The 21,726-nt window shown below is 37.6% G+C and overlaps 1 protein-coding gene across 2 annotated transcripts; it reads left to right on the forward strand.

The window, feature by feature from the left end:
• The first annotated feature begins 1,877 nt into the window (after positions 1-1,877).
• CWF19L1 (CWF19 like cell cycle control factor 1) lies at positions 1,878-20,992 on the forward strand. 2 transcript variants are annotated; one of them, XM_079138522.1, is made up of 14 exons: positions 1,878-2,025; positions 4,744-4,828; positions 5,761-5,839; positions 6,382-6,483; positions 8,913-9,127; positions 11,088-11,206; positions 12,131-12,215; positions 14,102-14,242; positions 15,415-15,526; positions 16,211-16,290; positions 16,932-17,141; positions 17,911-18,030; positions 18,236-18,333; positions 20,635-20,992. In XM_079138522.1, exons 1-14 carry the CDS (start codon positions 2,003-2,005, stop codon positions 20,777-20,779), a joined length of 1,614 nt encoding a protein of 537 aa, XP_078994648.1. In that variant the 5' UTR covers positions 1,878-2,002; the 3' UTR covers positions 20,780-20,992. The 2 variants fall into 2 exon arrangements, with proteins under 2 accessions (XP_078994648.1, XP_078994649.1); XM_079138523.1 differs by having other exon boundaries at positions 2,002-2,025; positions 5,777-5,839.
• The last annotated feature ends 734 nt before the right edge of the window (positions 20,993-21,726 follow it).

Consider the following 21,726-nt stretch of genomic DNA (forward strand, 5'->3'; position numbering starts at 1 on the left):
CCACTGAAGGTATCAGTGGACAGGGGTTACTGAATGACCAGTTCATTTAGGAAGAAAGGAAGCCTTATCCAGAGGAGGGTATTAGCAGCTAGGGAGGTGCCTGAGAGTCCAACTTACATTTGCAAAAGTGTTTGTGTATGTCTCCCTCCCCACTTTTTGTTTGTTTCTCATCATTTATCCTCTGCTCTTCTGGACTGTTGTGATCCTTTCTTACCACTCTCTACACTGTCCTTCTAACCTACTGTCAACACTATTGCCACAGCAGTCTTTCTAAAATGTAAACTTAGCCATATTAAAGCTGGTCTTATTATGTATACAAGACCCCAATCCCAATTTTTTTAAAAAAATTGCCATTTCTATTTCCTGTTACTCCTACACTTACACCTGTGTTCAGCTATCTTCAGTTACCTTAAATTTTCATGGATGAGTTTTCATAAATTTTTAAATTGGATGTGGATCTATGAGAAAGTTGCAAAGGTAATACAGAATTCCATGGATGAATTATCTTACTGTTATTTCCTCATCTTGGAATTATTACCTATCCATGTTTGTCAAACTACCTTCTTGAAGATGTAGTTTTGACTGCCACTTTGGGCAATGCTGTTTTATTCAAAAAGTAGGGAAGCTGGGCATGGTGGCACAAACCTGTAATCCCAGCAGCTCAGGAGACTTAAGGCAAGAGGATTGGAAGTTCAAAGCTAGCCTCAGCAATTTAGCCAAACCGTGTCTCAAAGTTAAGAAAAGGACGGGATGTGACTCAGTGGTTAAGAGAGAACCCCTGGATTCTATCCTCAGTACCAAAACAAAAAGGGGGAAAACGCATATTTAGTGTGCCATTAAAGCAAGGGCATCAACTTTAATGAGGCAAGGAACTTGTTTCCCTTTGAATTACAGAAATTGTAAGAAAACCCAGAGCTTTGTATTCTTCCACTGTTTCCTAATTGGCTTCTGACTCTTTAGAAAGTTCATGTGGTAAAATAGAAAGCTAAAAAGGTAGGTAGGCATTTGTTGATTAAACGACTAAGAGAAAAAACGGAAATGTGAAACTTGATTGGTTCCTTAATGAAAATAAGCCCCCGGTATAAAATCAATTTGGGGGGAACAAATGGAAATTTTTAAAAATGTGTATTAGGTGATTTTATTGGGTTAATGTTAACTTTCTTAGGTGTGTTAACAGCATTATGATTAGGTAGGACAAAGTGAAAGTCCTTATTAAGAGATGCACGCTGAGGTGTTATTGAAGTCTGTGCTCTACTTTCAAATGATTCAATGAGAATAAAAGTGCTTGGCCGGCCACATTGACGTGAAGACAGCGCTGGCAAGCGAATTGTGGCAACATGCTGACACACCGAATCGAGGTGATGGCCATTATTCTTTCACGTTAAAACTTCAAAAAGTGTACACCTGGTGCAGTGAGTGGCACGTGCCTATAATCCCAGCGATTCACCAGATGGAGGCAGGAGGATCACAAGTTCCAAGCCAAACGGCAACATAGCAAGACTTGTTTCAAAATAAAAAGGGCTGCAGCTCAGTGGCAGAGCGCCCTTGGGTTCAATCCCCAATACTCAAAACAAAACAGAACAAACAACCCCGCCCCCACCCCTACCCCCAAATAAACTTTAAAAGGATCAGAAAAGGGTGTCTGCATTTTCCACTAAACTGATATGGCTGTTAGGTTAGGTTAGGGCCCAACATTGTGCCAGAAACCTACTAGCAGCTCACTAAATTCTATTCCTCTGGAAGCGGAGGGGAATTATAACTGGAATCTTGTTGGCTCGTTTCCACTTCCACCTCCCACCATGCTCCACCCTTCTTGAATTCTTCCTTGGGGCGGAACCACCCGAGTGGGGCTTCTGTCCCTCGGCGCTCTCCGTAGATCACTGAACTCTCATTGGCTGGGGAGCGCCGACGTCTCCGCGTGTAGTGTGCTGACATTTTCCCGTGGAGCGCGGGTTCGGATTCCAATTTTAGGTGATCGTATCAACCTGGGCTATCGGAACAGATGGCTCACAAACCTCTGCGCCTGTGAGTTACCCTGAATCAGAATTCTCTCTCTGTGTGTGTGTGTGTGTGTGTGTGTGTGTGTGTGTGTGTGTGTGTATGTGTATGTACGTGTAGAGACGGGCTGGGGCCTTTCTCATGACAGGAAGGAAGAAGGAATAGGATAGGGGTCGCAGGGCTGCTGGGAAGCACCGGTCAAGTCTTTGGCGGCTGGGGTCGGCCTCTTTCCAGGGTCTTGTTCACCTCGGAGAGGGAACTCTCTAGGCGACACTCACGGAAGCACCCGTAGTTAGATCTCCTGCATCTCAGGCTGTCCAGGCCTGTGACATACCATCCCCCCCTTCATGTCTCCCTCTCCCACCCCATTTATTTAGGCCCATTGATGGGTTCTGGGCCGTGGCAGATAGTATACACAGACAGTGTCCTGGCCCTGGCGCACTTTTTATGGGGGAGGAGGGGGCGGGCGTTGGGTTTCGAAAAGGAGTTCATTGACTCATGCAACAAGTATCTATTGAACAACTTGGTTGTGCCGGGGACAGTGCTAGGCGTTGCAAAAATGGAGTTCCTGCTTTAAAGGAGCGTATAGTCTGTAATCAAAGAATACAAATAAGTGTTTATTTACAAGTAAATAGTAAATGTCAGGAAAAAATTTCACGGAGGATGTATAATAGTGGTATTTAACTTAATGGAAGGAATCAAGGAATGCTTCCCCCAAGAAATTGAGGTTGGAGCCCTGGTGGATATTTTTGTGTTTAATCTAGAGAAGGCTTTGAAATGTTTAAGAACGCCGTGACATGATCAAGTTTTCTTTTTGGAGAGTGATTCTGACTGCAACGTAGGGATCAAATCAGAACCAAAGTAGAGGACAGGTAGGATTAGGTAGAGTTATGCTATGGTAGAGGAAAAGTTCAAGGATTGAATGTTCATTAAGGAGGTGAAATCAGTCTTGGTGATTGGTTGTGAGTTAGGAGTTGTCACTGTACGGACATTGATTTCTCTTTCTTCCCTGGGATAAGGGCCCAGATAAGGAGATAATGAATTTTGAGGTGCTTTATGATGTGCAAACTGCAGTGTGTCTCCCACAAGCAGTTATAATTCCATGTTACAGCTGCTGTGATAGAAGTACAGAATCCTGTGGGAGCATCAGGAATAGGTTACTAATAGGAACTGGAAGACTTCCTGAAGGAAATGGTGCTTGGAAGATAAATAAAAATGCTTAATAGTTTATGATGGAACTTGCTCTGAGATGCTATGTGGATTTCTGAGATTTTGAGAAGGGAATGACTTTCCAAACTATCAGGAAGCTTCAGAGATGTGCTAGGCCAAAAAGGATGGGAAAACTTAGACTCAGGATGGGTAGGGTGGGACTGTTAGTACGGGTAGCTATCTAGGGAGTGGCAGAGGCAGAGTGACCAAATTAATAGTACTGGGAGGTTTCAATTAGGAAAACTTGGAGAAAGCACAGGAGTGACAGGCCAGGGCCTGTGGAAAGCTATGTTTCTGCAGGCAGTAGGGAACCTCTTAATGTTTTTGAGGAAGAAACATAAACTGATGGCTTTATGTAAGAGAGAGAGGAAGAAGAGAAGGCATTAGAGAAATGTAAGCATATTCTCTACTTTGTATTCAATGCTAGATTGTCTCTGTCATATCACAGGACCCTATTGTTCAGTCTTGCAGTTATTCTCCATTCCTATTACGTCCTCATTTCCCATCCTACTTCCCACTTTAATTTGTGTTTAAATTCTGAATTTTTCATCTCCTTTCTTTCTTCCCCATGTCCATTAGACATTGCCCTTCTTGTTGATATATTTGCTTATAGTTACTTTTCGCTTCAGTCTTATCTTTCACTGTTATTAAAACAATCTTTATAAAGTATATAAGATCATATCACTATCCTGCTTGAAAATGTTCAGTGATAAGGGTAATAGATGGATATCAGAAAGACATACTGACAAAACTATAGGAACTATAATACTTTGAGTTAAAAGACACTAAGAAAATGATTTAAACAGTGGAAAAATTATATGTCAAAATCAGAAGAACTCAGAAATTAGATAGAACAAGTCACTTCACAACTTGAGACTAGTCCACCTAACCCCAGCCTCTGCCATTTTTCTACCTCCTGCCCTATAACATTTTACATAGATGTTTCATACCCCTTTCCATTTGTTTATGATGATTAGAATGTCTTCCTTTCCCTGATTATAAACTTTTTGAGGCTTTAGATGACTCTTCCTCCTCTTTTTACTCATAACACATTCTTAGTATAGTACTTGACATATTGCACTTAACATAGCATAGGTGTCCAATATATGTTTATTGAATGAGTGACTGAAGCCCTGTATTAAGGTGGAGGCAGCAGAAATAAAAAGTTCAAAATGTGAAAAATGTTTGGAAAAAAGGCTGGGTTACTTGATGGGGGATTTTTGATGCTTGGTCATCAAGACACATGGACAAAATTTGGGAATATGAAGAAGCTGACTCAATTATGGAGAAAAGGAAAAGCTAAATTTTAGAGTTGGAGGTGTTGGTGACATCTTCAAGTGGTGCTGCCTCATAGTAATAGTTTATATGCACTGAACCTCTCAAGGTAATTGCAGAAACTGGATCACATATCGACTTAATCTAGAAGATCAGTGTGTATATATGTATGTGTGTACATTTACATATACATACATATATAAGCCTGGTAGACCCACTTGTGTTTGATAAATTGCCATAATATTTATTTTTTGTTTGCAGCTTGGCTTGTGGAGATGTTGAAGGAAAGTTTGATGTTTTATTCAATAGAGTTCGAGCAATTCAGAAGAAAAGTGGAAACTTCGATGTAAGATATTCCTTTTTATTGAATTTAATTTTACCATTGTGGTCCAACATACTAAAATAAAGTCTGAACTCCTTTCACAATTTCTTGATTGAATGCAAACTCTCCACTTTTGTTAAATTGAATTACTTTTGTGAGCATGAGAATTCAGTAGCTGTAATGCAGTGGGGGAAGAGAGACCTACATACTGTAGACCACTTTATACTTTTTGCATTTGAATCTTGTTACTTTATTTCTGCACAAAAAAAAACTGAAAACAGGCTAGCAAAACTTACCTAGGTGATTCTGACTGCTGGGTTTGGGAGGCACAGATCTACTTCATAAGTGTGTGATATGGATTAAATCAGATAACTTATCTACAAAATGCTTCACAAACTGAAGAGCTTTAAATCAATGTTATATATGGTTGCCAACTAGACCATAAACTAAGATACAGAAGAGGATTCTAGGCATGGAGATAATTTTTTGATTAGGTTAAAGGTCAAGTAAAGATAACAGTCAGGAAATGTATTTTTTATGCCCTGTATCTCTCAAGGTATCTGATATTTTAAGTTTTGTATTTCACAGAGGATTCTTTAAAGATCTACTTCTCCATCACTAAGGAATGAAAGGGATGGTGGAATGGCAGTGTAGGACTGGGAATATTTGAGGAGCACTTGATTCTCATTTCTTTTGCAAGTTCAGTTCCCTAACTCCCTCTTCCCTTTCCCCAGCTTGAATTTGACAGTCAGTGAGCCAAAATTCAATAATTCATGGAATCAATAACTGTGACAATGACTGCTAAAGAATTGTGCATTGAAGTTCTGCAAATTGATTAGGAATAAAAACCTGGTTTGAGAGACCATTAAGTAGGACAATTAGCTAAATGTTACTATCAATAATGTTTTATTTGATATTTAAAAATCTCATATGTCTGTTTAAAAAACTCATTTTAGCTGCTGTTATGTGTAGGAAATTTCTTTGGTTCCACTCCAGATGCTGAATGGGAGGAGTACAAGACTGGCATCAAGAAAGGTATAGAAACTATTTTTATTTAACATATGATTTCTACAAAATTTGGGGGGGGGGGGCTACAGTTCTTACTGTGTTGTATTTCACATGTTAGTTATTTAAGAGTTTCCCTCTTGAGCTTTGCATTGTGCTAGAAAGAATGCACATACATAATCCACATGTTCACATTTTGAATTTGCTTCAATTTAGTTCCACAAAAATTATACTTGTCTAAGTTGACAGGGACTGAATAATTTGCAATCAAATGTGTCCTTTGCTTTTTTCTTAAGTGTTTATTAAGCTTTTTTAGGGTCTGTATTTCCTGATTATACATTAACCATCCACTTTAAATGTCACTTAATTGGCCTAGTGACATCATATAATAGTCAAACCTTGAGGTAGAGTATAGGATATCCTTAGTGGAGAGCATATTCTACATTTAGGATTGCTATGGGGGAATGCACAGACTCTATTTTTCTATGGATATTTTTCCTACAGGGAAGCCTTTCTCTAATTCCAAAGCAGATCTAGTAAACATATGGTGTCATGTCTGTTTCTCTTACCAGCTCCTATTCAGACATATGTGCTTGGTGCCAATAACCAGGAAACAATAAAATATTTCCAAGATGCTGATGGGTGTGAATTAGCTGAAAACATTACTTATCTGGGTAAGTTGATATTTTTGTGTTTGTAATGAACATAATAATGTACTTTCAAAAATTAATCTCCTAGGAAATTTTTGGCTGGTTTCTTCTGCCATTACTACCTGAGAAAATGGGGACTTGGTTATATGGAAGCAGGTTCCTAAAGTTTGTGTCTCTGCCCTTAGGACAATAGTTTTTTTTCCCTTTGTTAACTCCCCCACTTTCCCTCAGTCTCCTTGTGTTCCCATAACCCACTATAGACTTTCAGCCAACTAGTAGGATAAACTCCTTGCCTACAGGATATGGAGTACTTGAAGTATAAATTATGTTCAAATAAATGAAAATTCTACCTTGTGGTCTTACCTTAAACTTGCTGGATATATATTGCTTTCTTATTAGTTAGGCTCCTAATTAGCTCTAGGCTTCATTTTAAGGTTTTGGCAAACTTAAGTTTTTAGTGCTGATCTTTTTACTCCCTTTGTACTTTTTCTAGTTGCAGATCTACTTTTCAATTCCAGGTTGTTTTCCCCTCACAACACTCTGTATTGTTTTTAGTGATTCTTTCACTGTCTGCCCACTTTTAAAAGCACTCAAATTTTGCTTTTGTCTTCCCTGATCTGCTTTCGATTTATTGCCTCATATATCATTCAAAACTCATTTTGCCTAAAACGGTTTCTCTGTTCTTTTCATTTCCTCTTTGTTGTCTCATTTCGCTAGAAACAGATATTTCCTTTGCTATAAATGCCCTCTTTTTCCCTCTCCATCATAGTCCATCTTGGTCTTTAGTCTTTATATTTGGTTGTGGCCCTCACATAAGCAACCTTATCTTACTCCAATCATGTGGGACTCCTTTAAACAAAAAATGAAGGGAAGACTTTTTATTACTTATTTTGCTTGTTTTGTTTTGGTTTTGCTTTTTATTTATTTATTTTGTGTGTGTGTGTGTGTGTTTTGTTTTGTCTTTATGGTGCTAGGGATGGAACCCAGGGCCTCACATTTTGCCAAGCTTGTGCTTTACCACTGAGCTGTGTCCCCAGCACCTATGCTTGTTTTTAACCACAGTTATGAGACATAAATTTTGAAATTCCTTTGTTGTACATCTTAGAATAGGCCTGATTTATGACAATTATCAGTGTAGTTTTAGATTTAAGAGTAAGAAGCCTACCATAGATATTTAGCAGCCATTTTGCCAGATGAATAGTTCCAAAATATTTAGCTTATTTCTGTGGAATGTGTTTTGAGATCCAGTGAGAGGAATAAATAGTGATTGATTGATTGATTGATTGTCATGCTGATCACACACAGGGCCTTGTATATGCTAGGCAAGTGCTCATATGGAGCCACATCCCCAGCCTACAAGCAGTGGTCTTGATAGTGAACAAATGATAATGAGATTTAAGTACTGGCAGAATATCTAATATATAGTTGGAAGTGATAGCTTTTTCTACAGTATATAAACAGGGTTAGTGTTGAATAATATAGGCTTTGGGGAGGAAGATGAAAAATAAAGCTGAAAAGAGGACCAAGTTATTAAGGAAGAAATATAGTGAGAAGGGAAGTAGGTAGATGTACTTCATGGGGGGATATCTTTGGCTAGGGGGTAGGCTAAGGGAGATGTTTACAGTACTGTTTGGTGTAAGAAAGATATTGTCAAGTTCATAGAATCTATAGGGTGATTAGCAGCCTTTAAGAGTGGTAGGAGAGGGAAACTAGATTGTAGTGGGTTAAGAAACTAAGAAGTAAAGCACTTAGAGAGTAGGTGCTATTCTTCAAAAATTTGAAAATGAAGAAGAGGAAGTTCCTTAAGATGTGAGTTCATTTTGGATGGGGATGATTGAGCATATTCTGTTCTTTTTAAATAGAACCAATTGAGAAGAAACTCAGAAAAAGAAGTAAAAATTGATGGGACAAGTCTGGGATACAACAGGAAGGAATGGCATCAAGACCAGAAGCTCAGAATATAATTTTAGAAGAGAGTAAAGTCTAATTTTCCCAAACAGTTGCTTTTTCCATATATTTTCCTTTTCTTAGAAGTTGCAGCCTTTTGTAGACTATAGTTTCCTCAGTCTTTTTCCTATTGCCTTTTCCTGTTTTCAAGTCTAGGTTTCTTTTAGTCTATGTAGCATCTTCTCTAAAAGGCAGGAAGCCTTTTTCTTCTTCATCACTGCTTACCAACTTTTATCAATATTTGTATCACAGCTGGTATGAACAGACTCACCCATGCACACCAGCAGCCTCCACACAAGGACTGCTCAGACTTACTGAACTGTTGCAGTCAGACAACATTGATACCCAGCAGCCAGGGGAAGGCTACAGGAGTTTACACTCCTTCAGGCATACAGAATGGCGAGGATATAAGAGAGTTGTGGCATGAGAAGAAAGATTCATTGCCATATTGATGGTGTTTCCTTCTGCAGTTTTGATTGAAACTTGTCCATTTTTCTTTGAACTAGGTCGTAAAGGTATCTTCACTGGAAGCTCGGGCCTGCAGATTGTATACCTCAGTGGGACAGAGTCATTAACTGAACCAGTTTCAGGTTACAGTTTTAGTCCTAAGGATGTATCTTCCCTGAGAACAATGCTGTGTTCAACATCCCAGTTTAAGGGTGTTGACATCTTGCTTACATCCCCATGGCCCAAGTATGTGGGGAACTTTGGGAATTCTTCTGTGAGTAGTGCTTGTTGGAATTTCTAAAAGAAAATTGCACTGGTTTAAATTGACTCTTTGATTTTTGAAAAAATTTCTTTTTTGTATTGAATATTGTAACTCTTGATACCTTTCACTAGAAATCTTTGGTGAAATTTTTCAATATTCTCCAAGCTTTATAAACTGACCAGAACAAAAAGTTGATCTCATAAAAATATGGTTCACAAATGAGATTGCTGAAATCGTAATTATATATGAGTGGTTCTTTAAATTTTATTCTCTGCTTCAAGTTTCTCAAGACTTCTCTTAATATGTTTTGAGAGTTTACCAATTTTCAGTGAAAAGGTTTATAACCATTGGCAGCCCTGCAGTTGTATTTTCCCCTTTCCATTCTAGATTATTGCTTTTTGGCTATCAAAGCATTTCTAAAAATTGAATCATTGTGGGTTTGAGTTTAGTAATCTAAAGATGGGAAAAATATTTTGAAATTTTGTGCTTCTCTGTTAGAAATACTTCAGTATTGGAATGCACTGGAGCTCATCTATGCATTTGACTTTAATGTTTTTAAAAGTAACCTCAAGTATGTATACCAAGAGTTACAGCTGTCGTGGATAATGAAATACGATATTGGTGGAAATCAGCCCAAGAAAGATCTAGTAAATGTTGTAAGTAGGCTGGGGATATAGCTCAGTGGTAGAACACTTGCTTAGCCCTGGGTTCAATCCCAACATGAAGGAAGAAGGAGGGAAAGATTGTATGTGAGTACAAAAAGTATCAACTGAGCCTCAGTGAAGAATGCATTTGGGAACAAATTCCCATGAATGGGTTCATAATTACCAATGATGATCTAGAAGAGGGACTAGTAGACCAGGGCCAACTTTAGCATCCAAGATAGCAGACATTATCAAGGAAAATATTAATAGGAAAAGGAACAGAGCTCTCCTCTTCTACCAACCCATGGTTATTTTTCAATTGTAATACAAGAGGTAATGCTAGTTGTAGCATAATGATATAGTAGAGCTAGGGAAGATACAGAGAAGGGGTGTCAAAGTAACCATAGAAGGGAGAAAGACACATGGTGCTCTGTAAGGAAGGATGGGAAAATTAAGCCCTTTAGTTTGGTGGGGGTGGTGGGATACTAAAAAAGAACTTTGATTAAAGTTTGAAAATAACTACAGGACATTTATGGGGAAAAAAACCATAGAGTCCCCAGTCCCTAAGAAACTATGACTAACTTAAAGGCCAACTCCCTGCTCCTCAGAAGAAACCTAAAGGAGGCAAGAATAAGACAAAAGGAAGTGCCTGCCTTACTTAGTAGAAAATAAACTTTGCTAATTTATTTCTACCTAATAACTTATTTTAGAACAAATAATGTCATGGATGAGAAATCATGTAATTGGTTATTAACAGAAGCTAGGAATGTTCTGGGAACAGGCTTAACTTTTGAAAAATTTTGTTACTTATAAGCCTTTTGGCAAGGGTGTTGGTTGTGTCCTTCTGCAAACTGCTGATATATCCTTAACTGTAGCAAAGTACAGGTTTATATGCTCATGTGAGGAGATCCTTGAATATTCTGTTGGATCCTTGGAGTTTCGAAGGCTAGCTTTTAAATTTTATTTTCTGCATTGACTATGACTATCTGTGTTGTCAGATACATAGTTGCACTACAAAGCACCTTATAGAGGTACATTTTTGTGGGCTCCAGAAAAATACCTTACTTTCTAAAAAAGGTTTTAATAATCTGTTTTGGATGTTACTATGGAGCAGTTACCTTGCTTTTTAACTTCTGGTTTCTAATAATCCTATTTCTTCATCATAGTCCAGTAGCCTTGTGTTTGATTTTTCTCTGATTTCTATAATTCACTGTACAAGTCCTGCTGCCCACATTTGTATCCATATACAAATTTCAAAGATGTTTCAAAGAATCTTATTTCCTGGTAATTCCCAAGTCTGTGTGAATGACCAAGTTTCTATTTACTAGGGAGAAGTGGATACCAAAAAATGTGGCTCTGCCTTGATCTCCAGTCTTGCCACAAGCTTAAAACCAAGATATCATTTTGCTGCTTTGGAAAAGTCATATTATGAGAGGCTTCCATATAGGTGAACAACATTTTATTCTTTTTGACTTTTTGAAGAATTTGTCTTGAATCTTCTGTGTGCAGACATTGTTCATTTTTAGTTATATAATGTCGTGATTCCTTTCAGTACTGAAACAAGTGACCTTTAAGTCATTGATCTTCTGAGTTTGTTCCCTAACTTGAAATAAAATTGGGCTGTAAAGTCCCTTTAAGTTTGAGGGTCTGAGGTTATAGTACTGTATAATCATTGTAGCTTTTTGTCATACATTAGGTCCTATTATCATTAGGTCAAAGCAGTTCTATTGGTATAGTATTGAAAACTCAGTGCTCAGTATAATAACTTTGGAATTATTTCAGTTTAGGAATCACATACTTGCATCAGTTCTCTCCCCTTACTCCCTGCTTTTTGTTTGTTTGAATTTGACTTTTTCCTTTTAATTAAAACAATTGTTGCTTGGTGTAATAAACTTTTAAAACATAGAAAAGCTCACAAAGTATTTTGTTACATATATAGTTTTTTAGAGCACTTTGGTTTTTTTTTTTTTTTTTTTTTTTTAGTTTTGTTATTTTAGCTTCTTATACACAAAAGAAGAAAGAATAATAAAATGAACCATTATGTCCCCATCAGCTAACTTCAGCAATTATCAACATTTTGCCAATTTCACAACTGTTTTTTAAAACTAAACATTGGAGTTTTGGTTATTTTCAGAGACATGATCTCATTTCTTTATAACAATAATCCTGTGAGTTAAGGATTTTTAAACTACTAGATAAATAGGTAAATCCTACTAGACAGATAGGTAACTTCTCTGAGATTATATGGTTTATGGTGGCAGATTTAGGACCTCTGGTCTTTTCATGGCCCCACGTATGGAGCCTACATATTTCATAATTAAAAATCAAAAGTAAAGTGCTGGTAACCTGTTATCTCTCAAATATGTTCTAGAAACCATGTCGTTCTACAAGAAAATGCACAGCATGCCACTCGGTTCATAGCCCTGGCAAATGTTGGAAATTCAGAAAAGAAAAAGGTAAAGATTTGAGTATTTGGCAGTAGGTTAATGTTCATTGTCTGCTTGATAAATGTTTCTCTTGCCCATATAGCATTCAGATCTTCCCGTCTCCCCAATTGCAAGGTCCCAGCAGCTTCAGTGATTCTTTTGTAGAGTTAAAGTAATGAAGGATCAGGTTTCCCTGGGTGTTTTTTTAGGATATTTTACAGGTTTTTTAGAATATTTTAAAGGTTTGAAAGAATAGGTTCATTGGAATAAAAGCAAAATATCAAATGAGCAGTGTTCCTTTCCTTCCACATCCATGTGGTTGTCTCTATGGGTATTTGTGACTTTGCCCTCAGATGGTACTCTTCCTTGCTTCTCTTAACAATTTCCTTTAACTGAAATAATAAAATTCTCCTGAGGATTTACCTGAATCTTCCTTGGCTTTGGAAATTATTAGTGATATCTGAAATCCATCTTTGTATTGGAAAGTAGTTCAGATGATGAAGAAGAATATACCACAAGGGTAGGTTGTTTTTCTCACTGCCTGAGAGCATTTCTGATTTCCTAGGGACAAAAACAGCTAAAATCAGAATAATCGGTCCAGTGGGAAAATAGGCAGAATCATCTGCCTGAATAATCTATAGCTTATTCCTGTATAATATGCCACAGAAAATGTACATACAAAAGATAAACAAATACACATTTAGTTCTTTTTCATACTTTAAGCTTTTAAGCTTAATTCTTTCTTAGCAAGTTTATATATATATTTTTTAAATGTATATATATGTGTGTGTGTGTGTGTGTATTTTTTTTTTTTTCTTTCCTTTTTGGAGGTGCTGGGGTTTGAATTCAGGGCCTTGCACATACCAGGCAAGGACTCAAGCAGTCTACCACTGAGCTATATCCCTACCCTTTTTAGTTTTCATTTTGTAATAGAGTCCTGCTAAATTGCCTAGGCTGGCCTTGAACTTGCAATTCCCCTGCCTCATCTTCCCAAGTAACTGGGATTACAGGAGAGTGCCACCTCACCAAGTTGTAATTATTTTTAATTGACCTTTCAAACTGAATAGCACTCGTAGTATTTTTAATCTGTGGCTTTACCCCCAGAAACACATTAAGCAACTCATACTTCAGCTGAGGAGTGTGCACATTTTAAAGTTGGCAGGCATTCATCTTAAAACTTTGTTCCAGTCTGCACTCCTACTAGCAGTATATTTTTCTTTCTTTTTTTCTTTCCTTTCCACACTCTCACTGGGTAGTGTCAATTTTTTATTGAAGGTTTTGCCAATCTGATAGATGGTGTATCATTTTTACTTAGTTGCATTTTCCTGATTGTGGTAAGGTTAAGCATCTATTCAGATCTAAAGTTTTCAATCTCTGCTCTTAGTGAAAGATTCTAGACATTTATATGGCTATTTAATTCTTTGCTACTAGTTCCTAAGAAAATTTTATCAGCATATATAGCAGAATTTGTATAATATGGGAGGGAAACCTGAAGTTTTCCAATTGTAAGTTTCATTAGGGAAATAGAATGATAGTGCCATGATTATGTTGACAGAATCTGTTCATTAAGATGAAGGACTCAGGAGAGAAGCAGCTTATCTTCAAGGACTATGGAGCTAGTCCCTCTGGACAGTTATTTCTATTCCTTTATCTGAGTAAGGGCCCTTGATTTGTGTAAGGGTTGGACTTTGGTTTGTTGCTCATTATTTCATCAGTGCTCAGCTACCCCTACAGAGGCCACTGAATTGACTTTTGATCTACCACCATATATTCTCTGAGCCACAGGCAAACTTTTAATTTTAATCAATTTCAGACTCTTTCTGTGAAATCCTCACAGTAAAACAGGTTTACTATATTTGAATAAGCAGTATTTCCCTTAATGTTATTTTGTTTGTTTGTTTGTTTTTTCTGTAAAGTATCTTTATGCATTCAGTATTGTTCCCATGAAACTAATGGATACAGCAGAACTGGTAAAACAGCCTCCAGATGTCACTGAAAATCCTTACAGAAAATCTGGGAAGGAAACATCCATAGGAAAGCAAATTCCTATCCCTGAGGTACATTCTGATCAAGGGGTGGTATTTTCTGGGCAGGGTTGCCAGGTTTGCCAGGTGTACATTTTTTGGTAGGAACGGGAGTACTGGGAATTGAACCCAGGAATGTTTTACCACTGAGCTATATCCCTAGCCTTTTTTATTTTGAGAAAGGATCTCATTAAGTTGCTCAGTGCTTCACTAATTTGCTGGTCTTTATTGGAAGAAATCCTAGTTCTTGGCCGGCAGCAGTGAACGACCTTGAACTTGCAATCCTCCTGCCTTAGCCTCTGGAGTCACTGGGATTACAAGTATAAGCCACTGTGCTTGGTGCCAATTGTACTTTTCCTGGGTATAGTTTAGTACATAAGACAAGTTTAATCCTCAGAATAAAAATCTTGATTTTCCTTAGAAAATTATGGTAGTGTTTAGAAAGTATAAGTACATTTCAGTTAAGCTGGTATTTTTTTTAATTGTAATTTGAGGCTAACAGTCATGTTAAGTCTTTCTTTGTCTAAATTTGTTTCACATATTGGGGTTAGAATTTCATATGTTAAGTTTTTCCTTGTTTAAAAGTTGATTATCTAGTCTTAGCTCTTCAAGTAGAGATCTAGCTTGGTAGCAATATAATCTATAATTTTATTATGATTGCTAATAGGGAATAAGAGTCACTGTGAATAAATTTTCCTATTAGTAGATTTTTCTGAAATTATTTTTTTTCCCACTAAAGCAACAAATATCAAATTTCCTTATTAGGATTTATGGTCTGCTTTCTCAGACTTTTTTGTCTTCTCTTTTTACTCTTGTTCCTAATGATTGATTTCTCATATCTTTAATTAAAGTTGAATTAGACTTGTTCAACCTGTGAAATTGTGGGACTATCCCTTCTCCCTATTGAGAAAGGAAAAGGAATTTTGGGTGGGTTCATACTGTTCTGTTTTAGGCAACAGTTGCTCTATAGCCTGCATTTTAACTTGTGTTTCCAAAGAAATGAAGTTGGTAGCATGATATGAGGAGATATGTGACTGAGAATCTAGGCACCTGGGTTGGAAAAATATTTTTCTTTCCTAGAATAGGCAGGAAGGGCAATAGGAAACATACTAGACATGGTGAGAATGTTCTCTTGTATGTGAATGGTTGACTTTTTGTCCAATGGTTAGTTGAATAATATACTTTTCTCTCTTTGTTCATTCCAGGAAGAATCAGTCTGTCAATTCTTCTTTGATTTAAATGAAAAGCAGGGAAGAAAGCGTTCATCCACAGGTAGAGATAGCAAATCTCCTCACCCAAAGCAGCCGCGCAAACCTCGTAAGTACCTTGGTTTCAGAGATTTCCTATTATTTTGGATTTGTTTGGAAAGTAGCGTTATGAAGAGATCATCTTCTAGCAGAAGGAAATTGTACAGAGGCATTAGGAGGAAAAGTAAAAATAAAATATATAATGATGACCTGGCTTTAAGAAGTATATCCTTTGTGTCTATAAGACATGATGAAGTAAAGTACATACAAAACCTATAGGTTAATAAAATTATAGAATAATCAAACTGAGAGGAAGGACTTTAAGGCCAAATTTTTGGGATCCTCTCTCCACCCCTTGTTTCAAAATGAAGAAGCTGACTTTGGGAGGCTAAGATGTTACCCAGGGTCTAGAGGTTAGCCAGTGGCATAGCTGAGACTAGAACAGGATACCTAAACCCAGTCTAGAGTTCTTTCATTGTAGCTTTTTGCCAGTTACGTGCTACTTTAGTCAATGTGTGATTATCCGTTGGTGGATCACCTTCCTGTGGATGAGTTACAAATTCAGAACTTTTCCAAAAGAGGTTTAGTTTTGTTGATAATGGTGCTGCGTGGAGGAGCACATGTCCAGCCCACTGTGGCAATGCTGTATGCAGTCTCTGCTGTATATAAATATCATACGAAGCTGAATTCTGTAGGGTGATTATATATTACAGTGCTTAGATCATAATGACACTTGGCTTTCTTCCACTTAAAGCTCAGCCTCCAGGACCATGCTGGTTTTGCCTTGCCAGCCCTGAAGTGGAAAAGCATTTGGTGGTCAACATTGGTACACATGTGAGTTACTTCCATGGACCTTTGCCTTTTACAGAGAAGATTCCTGCTTATATGTTTTTTATTAACTTTATTGAGGCATGATCCACATATGAAACTTACCCATTTTAAGTATACATCTTTCTGTGGTTGAAGGGCAAATGGTGATAACTGAAAAATTTTTTTTAAGTTTGGACCCTGGGAGGGACAACCCAACTGGTTTTTGTTCCAACTCTAGTATTTGAAGGCTAAAACCTTCTTGTGCATTCCCAGTTCATTTGATTCTTACATAGAAATTTGTTACACCCAAAAGCAGATTCTTAAACAGTTCTAGAATATCTGTTAATAGTGTTTTTAAGCACTTTTTCCTATATCCTCAGTCTCACTATTTACCTACTATTTTATTGTACTGAGGATTGAACATAGGGCCTTGTTTTTAGCAAGTACTCTACCACTGAGCTACATCCTCAGCCCTTTTTATTTTATTTTGAGACAGGGTCTCACCAAATTGCCAAAACTGGCCGGTCATCCTCCTGCCTCAGCCTCCCCAGTAGCTGTGATAATAGGTGTGCACCACCATGCCTGCCACAGGCTTACTCTTTGCATAAGCTTTGCTCCCTTGAGGGTCATACATGAAGTATTGCTCTCAACTCTTTGTTCTTTAGTGCTACCTTGCTCTGGCCAAAGGAGGCTTATCTGATGACCATGTTCTCATCCTGCCCATTGGACACTACCAGTCAGTAGTGGAGCTTTCAGCAGAGGTGGTAGAAGAGGTGGAGAAGTATAAGTCTACCTTGAGATGCTTCTTTAAGAATCGAGGGAAACGGTGTGTTCTATTTGAGAGAAATTATAAAAGCCATCACCTCCAGCTACAGGTAGGTAGTAACTGTCTAGAAACTTGGAAGGACATTCTGGTAAACTTGATATTGATAAATAAGTATTTAAATGATGGCTAACTTTATTATTTAATTTTAATTTAATATTTAAAGTATTTAATATGAATTTTCATAATAATTTTTAAATAATGTTCATTTAAAAGGCTCAGAGTATCTGATGATAACCCCAGAGATTTCATAGGGAAGTAAAGGATGAGTGTAAATGAATAGCAAGAAGATGAATGTCTTGTTTAGAAAAGGTGTGGGAAGGTTCCAAGGAAGACATGGGCCTTACTAGGTAAGAATTTGGAAAGAATTGAATATTTTCTGTGGAGGACCTGCATGAGTGAAGACTTAGAGGTAGGATGTAATCTCAAAGCTGGCATGGGGCTAGCAGCTCAGAAATTTGCCCATTGTTTGTAGAAAATTCGTTTGTAATTGTGGTCATGTCTTTCTGGCTCATTTGTTAAGTTTTCAAATGGGCCTGACTCTGCCACATATATTATATAGGAGCTGATATTGACTTGAAAACAGAGAGATCTTTCTTAAGCTTTTCCTGCATCAGAGATTGGCTCCCACATGTGGCAATCTAGCTCATAAGTTTAAGTCCTACAGACAGGCTGACAAAGGCCTGTCTGGCCTGAGGAGAGTCTAGGCTGAGGGGTATTTTCTCTACCCCTGTGATGGATTTGCTATTTCTCTGAGACTGTGCAGAAACCTTTCTGGGATCTGTACCAAGAATTCCTCTTATTCCCCCACCCCTGCCCAGGTCATTCCTGTGCCACTCAGCTGCTGTGCTACTGATGACATTAAAGATGCCTTCATTACCCAGGCACAAGAGCAACAGATAGAGCTCTTGGAAATCCCAGAGCACTCTGACATCAAGCAGGTGAAACAAAAGGGGATGGGGATGGAAATAACTTTTTTAAACTGTAGTTCCACTGAGTACTTTGGGATCTGCAGCTAGTCACAGACCTGTTTTCTTTGCTTCTAGACTGAATTCTTTGCTAAATCAGAGCTTATAAAAAATTGAGCTAGGATTTTAGATTTTCAAAACACTATTGTATGCCCTCATACAACTCTGTTTACTTTAGATTGCACAACCTGGAGCAGCATATTTTTATGTTGAACTCGACACAGGAGAGAAGCTTTTCCACAGAATTAAGAAGAATTTTCCTTTGCAGTTTGGAAGGTTTGTATAAGTTTTCCTTCACTTCAATGTATTTTCACTGGATCTGCTGAAACAAAGTGGTGGCCTGCATGAATAATTGATAAAAAGTCAAAGAGGAAATAGTCCTTTACAGAAGGAACTTATAGTTTTAGGGCAAGACAGGTATTTATATATATGACAACCATGTGATGCAAAATGCAAAGAACACCATGACAGAGTTTTGGAGAGAACTGTCCTTTAGAAATTCAGAGAAGAAAAGAACTCGTTAGTATGTGGCGTAAAGCTTTATGAAAGGGTCAAAGTTGAACCTGAGAGATAGATCTAGAGGACAGAGATTGGGGTGAGGGCACTCCAGCTAGAGGTGTGACGTGCTACCATTGAGCATGTGCTCTGGGTCAGGCACTATGCCAAGAACTTTACATACATTACCTTATTTAATCTTCACAACTCCATAAAGTAGGTACTGTCATCCCAATTTTCCAAGGTAGAGAAAGAGATGCCAGAGCAGCACCAAATGAACTTTCCTCAAAGATAGATGTGTTCTATAAAGCTACACTATCCAATATAGTAATCATTAGCTACATGTGACTACTAGACACTTGAAAATGTAGCTAAATGACAAAGGGATTGAATTTTTAATCTTTTTAAATTTTAATTAGAGTTTAAATAGCTGTATCTGGCTAGTTGCAATTATATTGGATATCATGGTTTAACAGGGGTTAAGTAGCATGTCCATGGTCACACATTGATGGGTTCAAATCCAGGTCAGGTATCCCCCAAAATGTGAACTCTTGACCTCATTATTCTGTAGTTCTAGGAACCTGAATGAGACTTCATTTGTGCTTCTCATATTAGGCAGAGTACAAGATCATATAGGAAATAGAATCAGTTACACAAAGATCAAAGACAGAAATGGTTGACAAGAAAAGACAGAGTATAGAAGGGAGTAGAAAATGTACAGAATGGATTATTTGATACTGGTGTCAGTGAATTGCAGCTATATTTTAGGACTGGGCTTTGAGTGAGCCTTGCTTTCTTCCTCATACTAATTTGGAAAGCCTCCAAGAGATTGCTGCATTAGATAAATCTAATAAATGTAGTCATCTACATTTTCAAAGAGATAATTGAAAATGAAAACAAATTTGTTTTACACTCTAAACATCTGACTTGATCTTTTTGTTGTTGCCTTGACAACAGATGCAGATATGCGGTGATGTTATAGGCACATGATTATCGATACACACAGCCATGTAAAGCCCACAGGCATGTAAAGCCAACAAGAGAAGATCCTTTGAGTGGCTTGGAGCTTATGATAGTCATTGATATTTTCAACCAAGTGTTTTTCCAAATACTGATTTGTAGTTAATAGCATTTTATGTGTAACAAAATACTTTAAAAGCCATTTTTTTCCCCTCTCAGCTGTGTAAGAAAATGAAGAAGTAGGTGCAGGGAGCTAGAACTTGAGCTCAGGTCTTTTGGACTTTTAGAAGACTTGTGATTTATTTCCAACTCTTCTATTGTAGCTTCAGAGTAGAAAATGAACCAAATAGATGCATAAAATTATTTCTAATATATCAAAATAAATAAAAATATAAAGCAACAAATTAAAAGCAGCACAGGTATATATGTCTATATGTAATTATTCTTTGGTCTTCAGAGCCAAGATAAGTTGTTTTCTTCATATTGAGCTTATGTTGATGTGCCTGTGTAGGTATGAGTCCCCTAGAATAAGAGGCAGAAGCAGTTTAAGTCAGAATAGTTATGACATCTGACTGCACCTACCCTTGAAAAACTCATGTTTTAGTTGGGATGACCAAACTATAGTTTAAAGAAGAATCACAGATAATAGGGTGTTTTGATTGTTACCTCTATACATCATAAAATCTTGTTAAGTGCTCATTTTCGAATCTTATAGGTGAGGAAATCAAGACTTAGAGAGATGAAGTAATCTGTCCAAGTCATAGTGGCAGAGCTAGATATGGAATCCAGTCTCTGATCTTTCTGACTTCAGTGCCTGCCCTCTTCCCACTATTCCATGTTGCTTCTTTAAATACCAATAATATAATTCAAGTTGTTCCAGAGAAGAAGTAAATGAGATATGAGGGATTAGGAAAGAGGTAGGACCTGAGCTAGTCACTTAAAATGGGTATGATTCTGATAAACAAGATGGTAGAGATGGCACGCAGGGCAGGAGAACAGTATGAGCAGTCAGAGAAATATGTATAGTTGTCTTTGGTGATTTGGGGTATGACTGGAGAAAGACCAAGGAAGGAGAGGGCTTAAAGTATTTCTCATTTTGACACCTTTTTGCTCTTCCTGTAGGGAGGTATTGGCCAGTGAAGCTATTCTTAATATTCCTAACAAGTCTGACTGGAGGCAGTGTCAGATCAGCAAAGAAGAGGAGGAGATTCTGGCTCGTCGCTTCCGCAAAGATTTTGAGCCCTTTGACTTTACTCTGGATGACTAAGCGAAGGGAAGGGAAGGGAAGGGTGCTTTATGAACCTCATAGGAAATTGTCACAGCCTTCCACAGGGACTGTTTCCCTGCCTCTTTTTTGTGTATTCCCATGGAACCTGCCTGCAGCAAGAGGCCTAGGAATGGGTTTTTTTTTTTTTTTTTTTTTTTTTTTTTAGAAAAATCATTCTAGGATAAAAATTCTATGTTAAAAGCATATCTGTTATCCAACTCTAAAAACAGCCTGTGTTTATCTTAAAACACAGGCTTAAACTTTTCAGAAACTTAAAACTATTAAATAAAATTCAGATGCTTTTCAGAAACTTAAAACTATTAAATAAAATTCAGATGCTTTTCTATGGTTGAGAAGGGTCTTGTGTTCATGTTGCCTATGACCATTGACAGAAATGTGGTAGTATGTGTAAGAGGAAAGGCAGAGCTTTGGGCCCAACTGTTAGTCCAGAATCACACAGGGTGGTTTCTCCCTGAACAATCCAGGATGGAGAAGGGTCTCATTGGCTTTGCTATTTTTTTTCCACAGTACTAGAAATTGTACCGAGGGTCACTGTACCACCAAACTCTATCCCCCAGCCCTTTTTATTTTTAGAGAGAGGATCTCACTAAGTTGCTTGAACTTGAGATCCTCCTGCTTCAGCCTCCAGAGTTACTAGGATTAAGGCTTGCACCTCTATGCCCTGTGCTATTTTTCTTCCATAGCATATGAAACCTTCACTTCTTCAGACAATTAAATCCTATGTGCCATGCATTTTTCTAGGCTCTAAGAGTATATTCATATCTCAGTATGGTGCCTGTTATCTAGAATTTACAGTCTAACTGGGAGGAGAATGAGCAGGTTTAAGAAAAAAATGAGTTCTGCTTTGAATATGCTATTTCAGATGTTTGAGATATCTAATGAATGTGTTTGCTGTGCTGTTGTATAATTATAAATTCATAGAGATC

The sequence above is a fragment of the Sciurus vulgaris genome (genome assembly GCF_902686455.1).
Source record: "Sciurus vulgaris genome assembly, chromosome: 4".
Classification (NCBI taxonomy): Eukaryota; Metazoa; Chordata; class Mammalia; order Rodentia; family Sciuridae; genus Sciurus; species Sciurus vulgaris.